We start from the raw sequence: 20,797 nt of genomic DNA, 5'->3' as shown, positions 1-20,797 counted from the left end.
TGCCAGTCAAAAGAGCAGGCAGAACTCCACCAATCACCGACCTTCCTCGTTCTCTTTTCTTTTACCATCGCGCGGCGCCTCTGGGAGTTGCAGTTTGAGGGAAGTTCCGGGCGGGGAGGCGCCTTTGCCGCCCTCACCGACTCGGCCCCTAGCAGCGCAGAACTACAAGTCCCAGGGTTCCTTGCGCCCGTCCGTAGTCAAGTTGCCGGTGGAATTGGCCCACGATGACAGCTGGAGAATGGAGTCAGGTACGGGGAGCGGCTTCGAGTGGAACTGTGTGTGAGAGCCGGGGTGGGTGGTCGCTGGTGGGCCATTGAGTCGTACACACGAAACGGTTGCGGGGGCAGGGCAAGAGAATTATGGGAGCCTAAAGGTCCTGTCTCCTGGGGTGCCTGACTTGCAGTGGCAGGCGGAAGGGACAACAGTTGGAGCTGAGTACTACCTCCTGAGCAAGAACCGGTGACTGTGGCTACCCTCCCCCTGTCTGCCACTGCCCAGAGAGTGGAAAAAAGTAGGGTCAATTACTCTGACATCTCGGCGGAGTGGCATCAGGGTACGGTTCTGCCACAGCAGTGATAGCATATGACACCATACTAAGGTGATGTGCCAGGGTGATGCCAAAGGCAGGGTGTGATGCTGTGGGAGCCACTTGATATCTAAGAGACCTTGGTGAGTCCTAACGTGGTGACATCACAACCTGATGAGGGTCATCTTAGGGATACTGGGATGTGTTGTTGGCACTTTAATATCATGATATTAACGATGACATCGAGGCTTTGCTAGAACTATTAAGCTAATAGTGCTTCTTTTTATGGAAATCCCAAATGGTGTCATAGCAGAAGCGATGCAAGGCTTGTCCTTTATAAGGCATATCCAGAAGGGCATTATGCCAAAACTAGGTAATGATAAGAATATATTCAAGAAAGAGACTGAATGTGTTTATGTTTATCCTGTTACGGTGTAGAAATAAGGCTTGGCAAACTTTCTGTATAGAGCCAGATAATAAATATTTTAGGCTTTGTGGGCCAAAAGGCAATATTGAGGATATTTTGTAGGTACTTATATGACAAGAGAGAAAACAAATTTCAACAAATATTTAGTGATGAAATTCAAAATATAATGATAATAATAATTGAGTACCTTTTTGTGATACAGGACTACAAGTGAGAAGAATGGAATTCTTTTTGGGGGGATAACATTTTGCTTAATTGGGGCTCAAAGTTAGGGTTCCCTATCATCAAAATTGATTCCAAATGTTCCTCTGTTAATGCTGATTTGTAGTAAGATTTTATCTATTTAGTCTTTAAAAATATCTTTTTATACAGATAGGTACTGCCAAATACTGATGTCAATCCAGGAACATATACTTTTAAATTTTTATTTAAATAAAGTTTTTAAAATTTCAGAATAGTTTTAGATTTATGGAAAAGTTACAAAATTAGTGCAGAGTTCCCGCATACCACTGACCCAGTTTCCCCTACCATTTTCTTTGCATTTGAACAGCTTTATTGAGATACATTTTATATATTCTAAAATTTGTCTATTTCAAGTGCATAATTAAATGATTTTTAGTGACTTTACTCAGTGGGGCAGCCATCACCATAAATCCGTTTCAGAACATTTTCATTCCTCCAATAAGATCCCTCATGTCCATTTACAATTAATCCCCATTTTCACTCCCAGCCCCAGACAACCACTAATATACTCTTTTGTCTCTATAAATTTACCTATTCTGGACATTTCATGTAAATGAAATCATACAATGTGTGGTCTTTTGTGAATAGGATCTTTCACTTAGCATAATATTTTTGAGGTTCATCCATATTGTAGCATGTATCAGTACTTTCTTACTTTTCATTGATGAATAGTATTCTATTTTATGGATATAACACATTTTTTCCTGTCTACTCCCCAGTTGATAGACATTTAGGTTTTGGCTATTGTGACTAGTGCTGCTAAGAACATTTGTATGTAAGTCTTTGTGTGGACATACACTTTTATTTCTCTTTGGTAGATACCTAAGGGTGGAATTATTGGGTCATAGGGAAAATATGTATTTAACTTTTTAAGAAACCGTGTATCTGTTTTGCAAAGTAGCAGCACCATTTCCACTAGCAATGTATGAGGGTTCCTGTGTTTCTCCACATCCTTGCCAACATTTTTTTATTTACTGTGTTTTTTATTAAAGCCATTCTAAGTGGATGTGAAATGATATCTCATTGTGATTTTAATTTGTATTTCCCTAATGACTGATTATGGTGAGCATCTTTTCATGAACTTATTAGCCATTTGTATATCTTCTTCAATGAAGTGTCTGTTATATCTTTTTTTTTTGTTGTTGTTGAGACAGAGTCTCACTTTGTTGCCCAGGCTAGAGTGAGTGCCGTGGCGTCAGCTTAGCTCACAGCAACCTCAAACTCCTGGGCTTAAGCGATCCTACTGCCTCAGCCTCCCGAGTAGCTGGGACTACAGGCATGCGCCACTATGCCCGGCTAATTTTTTCTATATAGATTTTTAGGTGTCCATATAATGTCTTTCTATTTTTAGTAGAGACGGGGTCTCGCTCAGGCTGGTCTCGAACTCCTGACCTTGAGCAATCCACCCGCCTCGGCCTCCCAGAGTGCTAGGATTACAGGCGTGAGCCACCGCGCCCGGCCGTGTCTGTTATATCTGTTTTCCATTTTTAGATTGGATTATTTGTCTTCTTACTGCTTAGTTATAAGGATTGTTTATATATTCTAGATACAATCCTTGTCAGGTATATGATATATACATATTTTCTTCCAGTCTTCTGCTTGTCTTTTCCTTTTCTTAATGGTGTCTTTTGAAGTAAAAAGTTTTGAATTTCGATGAGGTCCAAGTTTTCATTTTTTTCTTTTCTGGACCATGCTTTTAGTGTTGTACCTAAGAAGCCTTTGCTTAATCTAAGGTCTCAATGAATTTTTCCTATGTTGTTTTCCAAAAGTTTTGTTGTTTTATCTCTTACATTTCAGTTTATGATTCAGTTTGAGTTAATTTTTCTGTATGGTGTGAGGTGAGGGTCTAAGTTCATCTTTTTCCATGTGGATATCCAAATTGTCCCCGCACCATTTGCTGAATCTCCTATCATTAACATCTTACATCCTATGCTATATTAGTCAAAACTAATAAACCCACACCGGTATATTACTATTAACTATACCCTATACTTTTTTCCAAGTTTACTAGTTTATCTCTGGATGGTATGCCATCCAGCATACCACATTATATTTAGTCATTGTGTCTCCTTAGCCTATTTTGGTATGTGACAATTTTTCAGACTTTTCTTGTTTTGATGACCTTGGTAGTTTTGAGGAATACTGGTCAGGCATTTTGTAGAAAATCCCTCCATTTGAGTTTGTCTGATGTGTTTTTCATGGTTAGACTGGGGTTATGTTTTTGGATGGAAGTCTACAGAGGTGAAGTGCCATTCTCATCATATACTATCAAGGGTACACAAGCATATGATTTTAATAAGCATATCCATGGCTTGGAATAGAATTCTATTAGATTCTTCTCTTAATATTGCCTTTTAGCATGTCATTACATTGCAGGTTAATAAATTCCAGTTGAAGATTTGGTAAAAGCTGCTCAATTGCACAGTTAAGTGCATTTTGGAATATGGAAATATCCTTTGCACTTGCCTCAAAGTCCAAAAACCACTGCTGGGCCTGTAGTTTAAACTTGGAATATATATATATATGTATATATATATATATAATATACACACACATATACTGCAAATTTGTATGGGAATGGAGATATTGCTTCTTGTTTTAACTATTTTTTTTTAAAAGTCAGCTTTATTGTGGTGTCATTTGCACATAGTAAATCTTACCCTTTTTAGGTGGAAAGTTCAATGTACTTGGGTAAATATATACTATTATGGAACCACCACCACAATCAAGATATAGAATATTTTTATCACTCCCAAAAATTCTCTCATGCTTCTTTGTGGTCACTTCTCTCCCCCCAATCCCAGCTCTTGACAACTACTGAACTGATTTCTGACTTTGTGTAATAGCTTTGCTATTTTTAAGTGTACAGTTTAATGACTATAAATATTCATAGACTTGTGTTACCATCACCACATTTTTATGTTAAATAAATTCCATCACCCCAGAAAGAAACCTCATGCCTATCTTTAGTCCTCCCCATTTCCACCCTCAGCCCTAGGTAACCACTAATCTATTTTATGTTTCTATAGGTTTTCATTTTCTGGACATTTAATATAAATAGAATAATATAGTATGTGGTCTTTTATATCTGGCTTTTTTCACTTAGCATAATGTTTTCAAGGTTCATCCATGTTGCAGCATGTATCAGTATTTCATTCCTTTTTATGGCTGAATACTATTCTAGTTTATGGATATAATACATTTTGTTTATCCTTTCATCAGTTTATGGGCATTTGTGCTGTCACCTTTTGGTTATTATGAATAACGCTGCTATAAACACTCGTGTACAAGTTTCTGTGCAGGCATATAATTTCATTTCCCTTGGGTATATATCTGGAACTTCTGGGTTATATAACTCTATGTTTAACTTTTTGAGGAACTTCCAGACTCTACCAAAGTGGCTGTACCATTTTACCTTCCCACCGGCAATTGTTTGAGGGTTCAAATTTCTCCACGTCTTTACCAACACTTATTTATGTCTATCTTTTTTTATTACAGGCATTCTAGTGGTTGTAAAGTAGTGTCTCATTGTGGTTTTGTTATTTTGGCTTGGGACAGCATGGGAAGTATATAAAGCATCTTTACATTACTTGTGATTCAGACAACGTTAATTGTTGAAATGACTTTACTACCGTGTAAGTTTCACATATAAGCATTGTTTTGCCTTGTAATTTTTGGTTATCAAGTCTGCAGCAAAAGTTAATTTCCAGAGCCATTAAGTGTTCCATAATAGTGGTTGAGGGCAATTCTCCCAACCATTTAAAAATGTAAAAATCATTCTTACCTTACTTGCCATACAAAACCATGAGATGGGTTGAATTTGACCTGCCAGCCATAGTTTGCTGATGGCTGCTATAGAGCAAAAGTGCCCTGTATGTAGTAGGTACTCAATAAATATTTATCCAGTTAATTATGGAGGTACAGTAGGCCTATTGTGTGGTATTCAGAAAGGATTGGGTATAGTGCCATTTCACCATAATAATACGTCAAGGAATTGGATCTGACTGCTAGAAACAGCTGGGAAAACAACTCCAAGTACCTCTCCTGCTGAGTGACTTGTTTGTATAATCTTCTTTTATAAACAGTATATTGTGCTTTTAGTTTATTTGATATGTCATGGTGGTTAACCTTCAATTCTGAGTCCCTTAAGGCCAAGGGTAAGGTACCCTTTGACCTTTTCAAAGCTGGAAGACAAATAGATCTCAAAGGACAAGGTCTCTTTTCTTTTGTTGCTGGCCCCAAATTATATAGGACGATGTGGTTGCTGTTTATGTCCATCATGAGTCAATGGGGGCCCTGTTAGGGTCTCCTTCCCTTGTTGCTTATATAATTGAATGTTTCCTATTGGCCTTTCCACTGTTCACCTGGCTTCTAGGTCCTAGAACAAGCCAAATTCATCTTCTTGACTCCAACAATAATGCTAATAATAACTAGCATTTATAGAACACGTCAGATATTGAGTTTATATCATGTAATCCTCACAAAACTCTATCAGGTAGGTACTATTATCCCCCAGCCCCTACCTTTTTTAAAATGAGAAAACAGGTACAGAGAAGTGAAATAACATGCCCAAGGTCATGCAATTTAATAAAGGTTGGAACTAGAATTGACATCCAGGCCTATTCTAAACCAAAGCCCTAGCACTGAACCACTGCAACATACTGCTAAATATTGCTGAAAATTGAATAATATGTCAATGCAAAGCACAGTTAATGCAATACCAATTGTTGTCAGAGTTCTTAGGGCTCTCACTCTACCTATGATTGTGGGGAAATGACATGTTCATGCTTTAAAGCAATGGTCCCCAAACTTTTTGGCACCAGGGACCGGTTTCATGGAAGACAATTTTTCCATGGACAGGGGATGGGGCGGGGCAGTCGGAACTCAGGTGGTAATGGGCAGCCCGGTTCCTAACAGGCCATGGACCAGTACTGGGGCATGGCCCGGGGGTTGGGGACCGCGGCTCTAAAGCGGCACTATCCAATAGGACTTTTTGTGATGATGGTAAAGTTCTATGTCTACACTGTTCTAGTATGGTAGCCACTAGCCACATGTGGCTATTGTGCTTGAAATGTGTCTAGGAACTGAATTTTTAATTTCATTTAATTGTGATCATTTTAAATTTAAATAGCTTTAATGGCTAGTGATTATCATTTTGGACAGTGCAGAGAGAGGTAATTTCCCCCCGTTTTCTTGTTTCTAATTATCACTAAATATTTTACCCAACACAAACATTCTTTTCATAACACAACTGAATATATTCTATAGTGAAAAGCAATTTGAGGCCACCTTACACAGGGTATGTGTAAATCAATTAACTGCATGACAGTTGCAGGAATAGGTTCTAAGTTATCCAGCATGAAACTTCTCCATTCCCACTACTTATTAGACAAAGGTTTGAGCAACTGGCTTGAAAACCCCTTGCCATGGATTTTTTATTGTTTGCAAATGTAATTTATAGTCATACTCACCACCTACCTCCAGCATTAATAACTTCTAACAAATACTAATTTGTTCTCCTTCTCTGTAATTGTCATTTTAAGAGTTTTTATAAATGGGATAATAAAGTATGTGACCTTTTCCAACTTTTTTTTCACTTAGCATAATACCCTTGAGACTCATTCAAGTTGATATCAGTAGCTTTTATTGCTGAGAAATATTCCACAATATAGATATACCACAGTTTGTTTATCCATTCATCTATTGAGGGACTTTTGTTATTTCGAGTTTTTGTCTATTATAAATAAAACTGTTGTTAACATTTGAGTACAGGCTTTTGTGTACATGTAAATTTTCATCTCTCTGAGATAAATGCCTAGGAGAGTGATTGCAAGGTGGTATTGTAAGCACATGTTTAGTTTTAAAAGAAACTGACAAACTATTTTTCCAAAGTGGCTGTACCATTTTGCATTCTCACCAGCAGTGTATGAGAGATCCAGTTTCTCTGCATCCTTGCTAGCATTTGGTATTGTCACTGTTTTTTTTTAAGTTTTAGCCATTCTGATTGGTAGATAGTGATATCTTATTGTGATTTTATTTGCATTTCTAATGGCTAATAATGTGAACATTATATAATGTGAAACATCTTTTCATGTGTTTATTTTGCCATCCCTAAATCTTATTCAATTAAATATCTCTTCCTATCTTTGGCCTATTTTCTAATTATATTGTTTGTTTTCACTGTTGAGTTTTGAGTGTTCTTTATCTATGCTAGACACCAGTTCTTTGTCAGATATGTAGTTTGCAAATATTCTCTTGTCTTTTCATCTTCTTAATAGGCTTTGCCATAGAGCAAGAGCTTTTAATTTTGATGATATCCATTATTTGTTATCGTGGTAAGAAAAAAGACATAACATGAGATCTAGTTGTTAACAAACTTTTAAGTATAGAGTACAATATTAACTATAAGTGCAATGTGGTACAGCAGATCTCTAGAATTTTTTCATCTTGTATAACTCAAACTTTATAGTTATTTAACAGCAACTCCCATTTCCCCTTTCCCAAGCTCCTGACAACTTCCATTTCACTTTCTGTTTCTATGAACAAAACTACTTTAGATAACTGATGCAAGTGGAATCATGTAGTATTTGCCCTTCTGACTTATTTCATTTAACATAATGTAGTCAAGGTTCATCCGTGCTGTACCATATGACAGTATTTCTTCCTTTTTATGGCTGAACAATATTCCATTATATGTATATACCACATTTTCTTTATCAGTTTAGCTGTTGATGGGCATTAGGTTGTTTCCACCTCTTGGCTAGTGTGAATAATGCTACAGTGAACATAGGAGTGCAAATATCTCTTCAAGATCTTGATTTCAATTCTTTTGGTTACATATCCAGAAGTGGGATTGTTGGATCATATAGTAGGTCTATTTTTAATTTTTTGAGGGAACTCCATACTGTTTTCCATAACAACTACACCATTTTACATCCCCACTAACAGTACACAAGGGTTCCAATGTCTCCACATCCTTTCCAGCACTTATTATTTCTTTTTTTTTTCTTTCTTTTTTTTTTTTTTTGAGACAGAGTCTCACTCTGTTGCCCAGGCTAGAGTGAGTGCCGTGGCGTCAGCCTAGCTCACAGCAACCTCAAACTCCTGGGCTCAAGGGATCCTCCTGTCTCAGCCTCCCGAGTAGCTGGGACTACAGGCATGCACCACCATGCCCGGCTAATTTTTTCTATATATATTTTTAGCTGTCCATATAATTTCTTTCTATTTTTAGTAGAGATGGGGTCTCGCTCTTGCTCAGGCTGGTCTCGAACTCCTGAGCTCAAACGATCCGCCCACCTCAGCCTCCCAGAGTGCTAGGATTACAGGCGTGAGCCACCGTGCCCGGCCGACTTATTATTTCTTGTTTTTTTTGATAATGACCATCCTAACAGATATGAAATAATGTCTCATTGTGACATTTCCATTTCCCTGATGAATAGTGATATTGAGCATCTTTTCATGTATCTGTTGGCCATTTATATGTCTTCTTTTGGAGAAATGTCTATTCAATTCCTTTACCCATTTTTAAATTGGATTATTTGGTGATTTTCTTGTTTTTTTGCTATTGAGTTATAGGAGTTAAATAATTTGAGTACTAACCCTTTATCAGATATATGGTTTGCAAGTATTTCCTTCTGTTTTGTAGGATGACTTTCATTCTGTTGACTATTTCCTGTGCTACATAGAAGCTTTTTAGTTTGATGTACCACTTATCTGTTTTTCCTTTTGTTGCCTATACTTTTGGCATCATATACAAGAAGTAATTGCCAAGACCAATATCATGAAGCTTTTCTGCTATGCTTCCTTCCAGGAATTTTACAGTTTCAGGTCTTATGTTTAAGTCTGCCATCCATTTTAAGTTGATTTTTCATATGGTATAAAATAAGGGTCTGATTTCATTCTTTTGCATGTAGCTATATAGTTTTCCTAGCACCTATTGTTGAAGAGACTACCCTTTCCCCATTGTATATTTTGGCACCATTGTCAGAGATCAGTTGACTCAGTTGACTGTATATGTATGGGTTTATTGTCAGGCTCTCTATTCTGTTCCATTGGTCTATATGTCTGTCTTTATGCCAGTGCCATACTGTTTTGATTACTGTAGCCTTGCAATATGTTTTGAAATCAATAAGAATGAGTCCTCCAGCTTTGTTCTTCTTTCTCAAGATTATTTTGTCTATTTGGGGTTCTTTGTGGTTCCATATAAATTTTAGGATTTTTTTTCTATTTTTGTAAAAAATGTCATTGTGATTTTGATAGCGTTGCATCAAATCTTTAGATCACTTTGGGTAGTGTGGACATTTTAATGATATGAAGTCTTTCAATCAATGAACATGGCATATCTTCCCACTTGTTTTTGTCTTTCTTAATTTCTTTCAGCAATGTTTTGTAATTTTCAGTGTACCCATCTTTGGCTTTCTTGGTTAAGTTTATTCCTAACTATTTTGTTTTTTGATGCTACTATAAATGAGACTGTTTTCTTAATTTCCTTCTCTGATTGTATATTGTTAGCATATCAAAATACAACTGATATTTATATGTTGATTTTGTATCCTACAATCTTGCTGAACTTATTATTAGTTCTAACAGTTTTTTTGTGTGGAATCTTTAGGGTTTTCTACATATGAGAAAGAGCATTCCATCTGCAAATAGAAATAATTTTTCTTCTTCCTTTCCAATTTGAATGCTTTTATTTCTTTTTCTTGCTCAATTGCTCTGTTTTTGCAAGCAGTTGCAAAAGTTGCCTATTGTTCTGTTTTGTTCTGTCTTTCTTGCCTAATTGCTGTAGTAGTGCTTTCAGTACTGTGTTGGCTAGAAGTAGTGAGAACGGGCATCCTTTTTCTTGTTCCTCATCTTAGAGGAAAAGTTTTCAATTTTCCACTATTATGATGTTAGCTGTGGGCTTTTCATATATGATCTTTATTATTTTCAGGTACTTTTCTTGTATTCATACTTCATTGAGTGTTTTTATCATGAAGGGCTATTGAATTTTGTCAAATAATTTTTCTTTATCTGTTGAGATGATCATGTAATTTTTTTAGCCTTCATTCTGTAAATGTGTATATCACATTGATTTTCATATGTTGAACCATCCTTGCATCACAGGGACAAATTCCACTTGTTCATGGTGTTTGATCCTTTTAATGTGCTGTGAATTAGATTTGCGAGTATTTTCTTGAGGATTTTTGAATCTGTATTCATCAGGCATATTGGCCCATAGCTTTCTTTTCCTATAGTATTCTTTTTCTGGCTTTGGTATCAGGGTAATGCTGGCCTAATGAAATGAGTTTGGAAGTGTACCTTCCTCTGAAATTTTTTGGAATAGTTTGAGAAATATTGGCATTGGTTCTTCTTAAAATGTTTGGTAGACTTCACCAGGAAAGCCATTTGGTCTTGGGCTTTTCTTAGTTGGGTGGTTTTTGATTACTGGTTCAGTCTCCTTACTAATTATAGGTCTGCTTAGAGTCTTTATTTCTTCGTGATTCAGTCTTGATAGGTTGTATATTTCTACAAATTTATCCATTTCTTCTAGGTTATCCAATTTGTTGGCTTATAATTGTTAAGAATAGTCTCTTATAATCTTTTATTTCCGTGGCATCAGTTGTAATCTTCCTCTTTCATTTCTCATTTTATTTGTTGAGTCTTCTCTCTTTTTTTCTTAGTTAATCTAGGTAAAGTTTTGTCGATTTTTTTTAATCTTTTAAAAAAAACCCAGCTCTTTGTTTTGTCGGTTTTTTTCTTTTTCTTGTCTCTGTTTTGTTTATTTCTCTCTGATCAGAATTATTTCCTAATTTTGGACTTAGTTTGTTTTTCTTCTTATTTTTTTTTTGAACTACATGTGTGTACCACCATACCACACCTGGCTAATTTTATTATTTTTATTTTTTGTAGAGACAGAGTCTCGGTATTTTGCCCAGGCTGGTCTTGAACTCCTGGCCTCAAGTGATCCTCCCGCCTCAGCCTCCCAAAGTGCTAGGATTACAGGCATGAACCACTGTGCCCAGCCAGTTTGTTCTTCTTTTACTAGTTCCTTGAGGTGTAAAGTTACTTTACTTGAGATATTTCTTTTTTTTTTTTTAATGTAGGACTCTATTGCTATAAACTTCCCTCTTAGTACTACTTTAGTTACATCCCATAAGTTTTGTTATGCTATGTTTTGGTTTTGATTGTTTAAAGATATTTTCTAATTTCCCTTTTGATTTCTTTTTTGTCCCATTAGTTGTTTATGGATGTATTATTTAATTTTAACATATATGTGAATTTTCTAGTGTTCCTTCTACCATTAATTTTTAGTTTCATTCTTTTGTGATTAAAAAATATACTTGGTAAGATTACAATCTTTTGAAACATGTTAAGTCATGTTTTGTTACCTAACATGTGATCATTCTGAGTGTGCTTGAGAAGAATGTATATTTTGTTGTTGGGTGACAGGTTCTGTATATGTCTGTTAGGTCCATTTGGTCTATAGTGTTGCTCAAGTCATCTGTTTCCTTATTGACCTTCTGTCTGAATATTCTATCCATTATTGAAAGTAGGTATTGGAATCTCCTACTATTATTGTGTTGCTCTCTATTTCTCCCCTCAGTTCTATCAATGTTGGACTCATATATTTGGATGTTCTGATGTTGGATGCATATATATTTATAATTGTTATATCTCCTGGTATTTTGACGATTTTATCATTATATAATGTCTTTCTTTGTCTCTTTTGAACATTTTTAATTTAAAATCTATTTTATCTGATATAAATATGGCTGTCCCTGCTCTCCTTTGGTTACCTGTTACATAGAATATAATTTGTTATCCTTTCATTTTCAGCCTAGATGTGCCCTTAAATCTAAAGTGAGTTTCTTACAGACAGCATATAGTTAGATCTTGTTTTCTTTAAAAAAAGTCAGCCACTCTCTGTGCCTTTTGATTGAAGAGTTTAATCTATTTATATTTAAAGTAATTATTGAGAGGGGAGAACTTACTATTGCTATTTCCTTAATTGTTTTCTGTCTTGTAGCTTTTTGTCCCTCTTTTTTTCTCTCGCACTCTTCCTTTGTGTTTCATTGTTTTTTTTTTTTTATAGTGACATGCTTTGATTCCTTTCTCACTTTCTTTTGTGCATCATTTAAAGGTATTTTCTTTGAGGTTACCATGGAGCTTACAGAAAATAGCTTATGGTGATAACAACCTATTTTAAGCTGAGACCAACTTCAATTGCATATAAATACTTGACACTTTCACATCCCTCCACCTTACATTTTATGTTATTGATGTCACAAATTACCCTTTTTATATTGTGTATCAATTAACATATTTTATAGTTATAGTTATTTTTATACTTTTGTTTTTAACTTATATATTAAAATTAAAAGCAATTTACCCATCACTATTACAGTATTACAGTATTGTGTATTTATCTATGTATTTACCTTTACTAGTGAGCTTTATGCTTTATGTTTTCATATGCTTTCATCTTGCTGTTTAGCATCTTACCATTTCAACTCAAATGATAAACATTTCTCTTTAGCATTTCTTGTAAGGAAGGTCTATTGGTGCTTTTGTTCATCTGAGAAAGTTGTTATTGCCCCTTCATTATTGAAAGTTTTTTTTTTCTTTCAGCACTTTGAATATGTTATTACACTCCTTTTTGATCTGCAAGGTTTCTGCAGAGAAACTCACTGATAATTTTATGGGATTTTCCTTGTACATTATGAGTCACTTTTCTCTCACTGCTTTCAAAATTCTCTCTTGTCTTTTGACAATTTTTGACAAAATTTTTGACAAAATTCTCTTTTCTCTCTTGACTTTTGACAATTTGATTATGTTGATGATTGGTATGAATTTCTTTGGGTTTATCCTACGTGGAGTATGTTGGACTTCTTCAATCTAGACGTTCATTTCGTTTCCCAGATTTGGTACATTTTCAAATGTTATTTCTTTAAATAATATTTCTGTCCCTTTCTCTGTCTTCCTCTCCCTCCCACTCCTTTTCCTTCTTGAAATTCCAAATGCATGTATTTGTTCACTTGATGGTGTCCCATAAGTCCCTTAGGCTTTCTTCATTCTTTTTCATTTTTTTGTTGTTTTTCCTCTAACTGAATAGTTTCAAATGACCTGTCTTTGAGTGCACTAATTCTTCCTTTTGCTCAATCATATCTGCTGTTGATTCCTCTAGTGAATTTTTCAGTGCGGCTATTGTATTCTTCAGCTCCAAATTTTCTGTTTTGTTCTTTTTTATGTTTTCTAGGTCTTTGCTGATATTCTTATTTTGTTCGTTCATCGTTTTTTGAGCTCATAGAGCATCTTTTTGATGGTTATTTTGAATTCTTTGTCAGATAATTGAAATCCCTCTGTTTCTTTAGGATTGGTTTCTGGAGATTTATTTTGTTACTTTGTCTGGGTCATGTTTCCCTCTTCCTTCATGTGTCTCTTAAGTTTATGTTGGGATCTGCACATTGTAAACACCAGCCACCTCTTCCAGTGATTATGGAATGGCTTCGTATAGGGGAAGACTGTCACCAGTCAGCCCATCTGGCGATTTTGGGGGCCTCTGAAACCTTTTGGGGATATGTGACTTCTCTGGGCCTGTGTAGGTACTTTCTCAAATGGAGGCTTACCATTTTCTTTTTCAGGAGCTTATCATCACTTGCTCCCTCTGGTATCTACAACACTACAGGTTTTCTTGTTCTGCAGTAGCAAACTGCCTCACTGTATCTTTTGTTCTCAGTGGCCACCAGGCACCCAGTGTGTGCTAGCTTCCCATCAGCATCCCAAGTCAGCCAAGATATATATGAGTACCTCAGGTAACCCGGGGAAAAGCTGGAATGCCAACGTACACTGCACTTGTCTCCCTACCTCCCAAGGAAGAAGCTTCAAATTGTGAACCTTCTCCTAACAGTGCTGAGCTGTACTGGCCAGAGCAAGCCACCCACTGCTTTCCTTTATTCTCAGTAACCATCAGGCAGCCAAAATATGCTGGTTCTGTCAGTGCTTTGAGTGGGGCAAGATAGAAACCAGTTCCTCAGGCACCCTTCCAAAAAGTCAGAACATTGAGAGCATTCTACATTCTTTGTTTTCCCCTCTGAAGTTGCGGGCTTGGGTGTTATCTCCTGGTGATGGGCTATGCTGGCTTGGTGGAGGGGCTGATGCAGGTAAAGTGAGATTGCTCTTCTTACTTATTTCAATGTGGCAGTTCTCAATTTTGTGCTCACTTGGGGTACTGCAACTCTTTAACTGAATTCTGGAATTCTTATAGAGGTATTTTGCTCAATATATCATTGTTAAATTGGTGTTTCTGTGGAGGAACAAGAGCTGGGACTTCCTATTCTGCCATCTTGCTCATATGTCACATATTTCAATATGTTGTATTTTCATTTTCAATCAGTTCAATGTATTTTTTTACTTCCCTTGAGATTTCCTCTTAGACCAATGGATGGATTATTTAGAGGTATGTTGTTTAATTTCCAAATGTTTGTAAACTTAACTTTTTTGTTGTTATTGAGTACTAGTTTGATTCCATTATAGTCAGATAAATACTCTGCTAGAGAGACTTTACCTCCCTTTAAGTCTCTTTACCCTCCCCCATTTATAATATGATTTTCTTAAATATTTGTCCTACATATTTTCAGAATCACATCAGACAGGTTATGATTTTTTTGCTTTAGCTATCAAACATATAATTTAGATAACAATGAAAAAGAAGCAAAGTCCATTATATTTGTCAATGTTTTTTACTCTTTCTGTTTTTCTTTCTTCCTTCCTGATATCCAAAGATTCCTTCTTTTATCTTTTCTTTCCATTTAACAAACTTCATTTAGCTATCCATTCCTTTAGGTATGTCTGCTGGCAGCAAATTATTAGTTTTTCTTCACTTGAGAATGTCTTGATTTCCCCCTAAAGGATATTTTTGCTGGATACAGAAATTTGGGCTGGTAGTTCTTTGCTCTCAGGACTTGAAAAATATGCCACTTCCATTTGAATTCCATAGGTCTTGTTTAAAAATCTGCTCTCATTTGAATGGTTTTTCTTCTATAAGTATGGTATTACTTCTTTCTCACTGCTTTCAAGATTTTTCTTTTTCTTTAGTTTTCAAGAATTCGATTATGATGGGTCTTCATATGGAATTCTTTGCATTTATCCTATTGGGTTTGCTCAACTTGAATCTGTAGGTTTATGTTTTTTGCCAAATTTGGAAGATTTTCATGTTAATTAGGTTGATTTAGCCATTCCACAATGTATACATATATCAAAACATCATGTTATATACCATAAATATATAGAGTTTTTATCTGCCAATTTAAAAGTTAATTAAAATTTTTTAAATTTTGGAGTTTTCACCCGTTATTATTTTTATTTTTGAGGGTCTTGCTCTGTCACCCAGGCTGGAGTGCAATAGCATGATCATAGCTCACTGCAGGCTTGAACTCCTGGGCTCAAGCTATCCTCCTGCCTCAGCCTCTTGTGTAGCTAGGACTAGAGGCATGTGCCACCGTACCTGGCTAGTTTATTTTATTTTATTTTGTAGAGATGGAGTTTCACTGTGTTTCTCAGGCTGGTCTTGAACTCCTGGGCTCAAGTGATCCTCCTTCCTTGGCCTCCCAAAGTGCTGAGATTTTAGGCATGAGCTGGCCTTTAAAAAAAAAAATGCTTCTTTAGCCCTACGCTATTTCTCCTCTCTCTCCAGAACTCTGATGACATGCATATTTAATGTATTGTTAAATTCTCATATTGCCCCTGAAGCTCTTTTCACTTTTTTTTTCAGTTTATTTTCTCTCTGTTGTTCAGATTTGGTCATTTCCATTATTTTATCATCAATTTCACGGATTCTTTCCTCAATCTCTTCTTTTTGATGTTTAGCCCTTCCAGTGAGTTTTTCATTTTGGTTATTATATATTTCAGTTTCTGAAGTTTCCATTTGCTTCTCCTTTATGTCTTTTATTTCTTTGATGAGACTTCCTGTTTTTTAAAATAATTTGTTTCTAGCATGTTTATAATTTCTTAGAGCATTTTTAAAATGGCTGATTTAAACTCCTTGTTGAATAATTCCAATATCTTTGTCATCTCAATGTTGGTGTTTGTGGAATGTCTTTTCTCAGTCAAGTTGAGATCTTCCTGGTTCTTTGTATCATGAATGATTTTCTTTTGTATCCTGGACATTTTATGTTATGAGACTCTGAATCTCATTTCAGTCTTCCGTTTTAGCAGGCCTACGCTGATACCACTCTGATGAGGGAGTGGAGCATGGCTTTATTACTGCCAGGAGGGCGTGGGAGTCAAGGTTCCCCACTTACCATCTGTTGATACCCAGGGTAGGGATAGGGATGCCATTCTTACTGGGCAGGGGTAGAATTTAAGGATCCTCACTAGGCCTCCACTAACCCCACCCTGGCTTGGAGAGAGAAGCTTCCACTACAGTAACATGCTGGGGGACTCACTACTACCTGGCAAGGATGAATGTCCCAGATCCCCATTCAGCCTTTTCTGAAACCACCTCAGGGAGAAGGGGAAGGGGATGTTTAACTATTTAAAGCCTGATAAAAGTGGAAGTCTAGGCTTCCTACTTGATCTTTGCTGATGGGAGTGGGGGTTGGATTGCATTTTTTTCTGTGGTGTTTGGCTGGGGTAGGGCAATTATTGTCAAAAAGTGTTCTTTCTTTCTAGGTTATCCCTTTCCTCTTTCTGGTTAGAGGTAGCCAGTTTTTTGAGAGACTTAGTTTTTATCTGTCCCTGTTGACATTGCTGGATTTCTGGCTTCTCCATCACCAGGTTCAGGATATATTACTCAAAAACCAAACCCAGGGAACTCCTTGCCATATTGTGACTTGAGTCTTGTGATTCCTAGCCACGAGATTGCCTTCTTTTCCCTACCTGTCAGAGATGTATGAGATATGTATATATTTATGTATTTATAATGCCCAGTGTTTTTTGCTGTACTTAGTGGGAGGAATAGAGAAAAGTACATCTAATCTATCTTTTCTTGGAACCAGAATATATAAATGGTTACTAAAGAAAATATGGATATTTTGTTATAGCCTTTCTTTCAGTAAAAATCTAGTTAACAATGAGTAAAATCACCCTGACCCTTACCCCCATTGGTATACTTATTTATTTTTATCTATCTTTTAATTGTGGTTAAAAAAACACAAAACAAAATTTACCATCTTAAACATTTTTAAGTGTGCAGTTCAGTAGCGTTATGTACTCACATTGTGGTGAAACAGATCTCCAGAACTTTTTTGTCTTGCAAACCTGAAACTCTATACCCAGTAAACTACAACTTTCATTTTCTTCTTCCCCCAGTCCCTGGCAACCATCATTCTATTTTTTGTTTCTATGAATTTGACTAGTTTGGATACCTCATATATGTGGAATCACATGGTACTTATCTTTTTTGTGACTGATATATATCACATTTTCTTCATCCATTCATCCATCAATGGACATTTGGGTTGCTTCTACCTTTTGGCTATTGAGAATAATACTGCTATGAATATGGGTGTGAAAATATCTCTTTGAGACCCTGCTTTCAATACTTTTGGATATATACCCAGATGTGGGATTGCTGGGTCATATCGTAGTTTTATTTTTAATTTTTTGAGGAACCTCCATATTGTTTTCCATAGCACTTGTAGCATTTTACAATCCCACCAACAGTGCACAGGGGTTCCAATTTATGCACATCCTTGCCAACACTTGTTATTTTCTGTGACCATCCTAGTGGGTGTGAGGTGATAATCTGATTGTGGTTTTGATTTGCATTTCTCTGAAGATTAAGGATGTTGAGCATCTTTTCATATTCTTGTTGGCCATTTGTATTTCATCTTTCAACAACTGTCTATTCAATTCTTTGCCCATTTTTAAATCAGGTTATTTGATTTTTTTTATTTTTTGGTTGGTGAGTTATAGGAGTTCTTTATATAGTCTGGGTATTAACCCCTTATCAGATCTATGTTGTGCAAGTATTTTCTCCCATTCTGTAGGTTGCCTTTTTACTATGTTGGTTATATTATTTGATACACAAAAGTTGTTAAGTTTCATATAGTTCCATTTGTCTATATTTGCTCTCATTGTCTATGCTTTTGGTTTCATATCCAAGAAATCATTGCCAACTCCAATGTCATGAAACTTTTCCCATATGTCTTTTGGCATTTTATAGTTTTAGGTCTTATGTTTAGGTTTTTAATACATTTTGAGGTAATTTTTGAATAAAGTGTATAGTAAGGGTCCAACTTAATACTTTTGCATGTGGATATCCAGTGTTTCCAGCACCATTTGTTGAAGAGACTATTCTTTCCCCATTGAGTGGTCTTGGCATTTGACCACGTATGTTAGGGTTTATATCTGGACTCTCTATTATATTTCTTTGATTTACCTGTCTGCCTTTATGCTATACCATACTATTTTGTTACTGTAGCCTTGTAATATGTTTTGAAATCAAGAAGTTTGAGCCCTCCAACTTTGTTCTTTTTTTTTTTTTTTCAAAATTGTTTTAGCTGTTCAGGGTTCCTTGAGATTCCATGTGAATTTTAGGATAAATTTTTCTTTTTTTAATTTTAATCTAATTTTATTTTTAATTGTCACATAATCTTTGTACATATTTATGGATTACATAGTAATGTTTTGATACATATAATGTATAGTGATCAGATTAGGGTAATTAGCATATCCATCATCTCAAACATTTATCATTTCTTTGTGTTGGGAACATTCAGTATTCTCCTAGTTATTTGAAACTATATAATACATTATTGCTATTAATAACTGTAATCATCCTACAGTGATATAGAACTTATCCCTCCTATCTAGGTATAATTTTGTATCCTTTAACAAATCTTCCCTTCCTTCCCCCTACCCTTCCCAGCCTCTAGTATCCTCTGTTCTACTTTTTGCTTCTATGAGGTCAACTCTTTTTAGCTTCCACGTATGAGTGTGAGCTCATATGCAGTGTTTAATTTTTTTCTGGCTTTTTTAGGATGAATTTTTCTATTTCTGCAAAAATGTCATTGGGATTTTGATAGGGATTGCGTTGAATCTGTCTATCACTTTGGGTGATATAGACATCTTAACAATATTAAGTCTTCCAATCTACAAGCAGGGATGTCTTTTCATTTGTTTTTGTCTTCTTTTAATTTATTTCAACAATGTTTTATATTACAGTTTCTCATAGGTATACTTCTATATTTAAATAAAAGTTGACTACCAAGTAAAAATTCTTTGTTAAACCTTGCTTTTCCAATAATGTCAGGGTACAGAACTATGAATGGGGTACCTTTCATTGGTACCACAAATTCTTTATTACTTGGAAAAATTGCTGCCTATGTCAGAGACTCTGCTTATTCAGGAACTGAAGCTTTAGCTGCCTCCTTTATACTACAATAGAGTGGGACCAGGGTCTGCTTCCCATCTTTCTCTAGTCACTATCATGAAAGTTCCCTAAGTACTAGTCTTCTATGGTGACTCTGAACCCGAGACTCTGGCAGAAATGCCTAAGGGTGGCAATCAAGAAAAGCAGCACCAGGCTTTGGATTAAATTAAACCCAAATTAAACATCAAATTAAACCCAACCCTGAACCCTGCTTCCTCTGTGCAGCCTTCTCTGACTATGCTTACCCAATGTTCATCTCCTTTTCCTGGCCTCCTACAGTACTTATCTTTACTATATAAACCAACACTCATTTCATCTTACTAAGTAGAGTAAAACCACAGTTGCCTGACTCTTTCTGGGAAAAAGAGTATGGTTAATAACCAGTTTTTCCAAATGACTCATGATTTGTCCAATTTAAGCACCATGAGTTTTTAACATTTTAACCATCTCTGGATTTCTCTAAAAAACATTCTACTCCCCTGACTTTTTTAAATAGAGTATTTGAAACATAACTTATTTTTTTGAGTGAGGATCATTATTATGACTATCAGTTGTTATATTATCCTATAATACAGTATCCTATAATACTTATATAATTCTAAGGCCTACTGAAATGTTTTTTATGTTTGCCCCTATACTAAATGGTCTTAGAACATTTAGTCTCTGCGTGTGTGTGTGTGTGTGTGTGTGTGTGTGTACGTGTAATCCATAATAGGTTTTTATGATTTTCTGTCTCTTTCCTTGTCATTTGATCCTTCTCGCTGCTGTCAACCTACTTTTGTAAAATACACCCCCCACCCCATCCAGCTTAGTGTAGGCTCAATGAAGGCTTCTTGATTGGATTTGATGCCACTCGAAAGGAACGCTTTTCAAGGATCCTGAGAGGTTCAGGATTTACCTTCTCTAGTCCATTTTGTTTGTTTATCTGCAGGCTTGCTCTTGCTTAGAGAGCTTAGTTGTGGGACTAAAAACTAAATCTATAGGAACATGATCTACTGAGGCCCTTGAAACCAGATCACCCTAATTTTTCCTTCTTTCAAGCTCCTTGCACACTGCAGGGCTCTCCACTTGGGGGTTTCCTGCTGGGGCTGATGGAAAGAATAGTTGGTGACAGGAAGCATTTTAAGGCAATTCTGGCCTATATCACTTCTTCTCATCACAGAAACAAACTTCACAAGGTGATACAAGAAAAGGCACTACCATTTGGGGCTCTGGCAAGGAGTATTTAGGGTACTGAGAAGTAAGT

General features: G+C 36.0%; 1 protein-coding gene across 3 annotated transcripts in view; it reads left to right on the top strand.

Annotated features, from left to right (window-relative positions):
• Positions 1-189: 189 nt before the first annotated feature.
• The window catches only part of ATG4A (autophagy related 4A cysteine peptidase), a 54,806-nt gene continuing 34,198 nt past the window's right edge, over positions 190-20,797 (top strand). For 2 of the 3 annotated variants that reach the window (XM_069463112.1, XM_069463111.1), the window contains exon 1: positions 190-248. In XM_069463112.1, the coding sequence (XP_069319213.1) occupies positions 239-248 (10 nt within the window). In that variant the 5' untranslated portion in view covers positions 190-238. Of the gene's footprint in view, positions 292-20,797 lie in introns of all 3 variants that reach the window. The other variant, XM_069463110.1, reaches the window with a different exon arrangement.

The sequence above is a fragment of the Eulemur rufifrons genome, chromosome 30, assembly GCF_041146395.1.
Source record: "Eulemur rufifrons isolate Redbay chromosome 30, OSU_ERuf_1, whole genome shotgun sequence".
NCBI lineage: Eukaryota > Metazoa > Chordata > Mammalia > Primates > Lemuridae > Eulemur > Eulemur rufifrons.
Note: the sequence above shows the minus strand (reverse complement) of the source record. Positions and strands in the feature narration are given on the sequence as shown.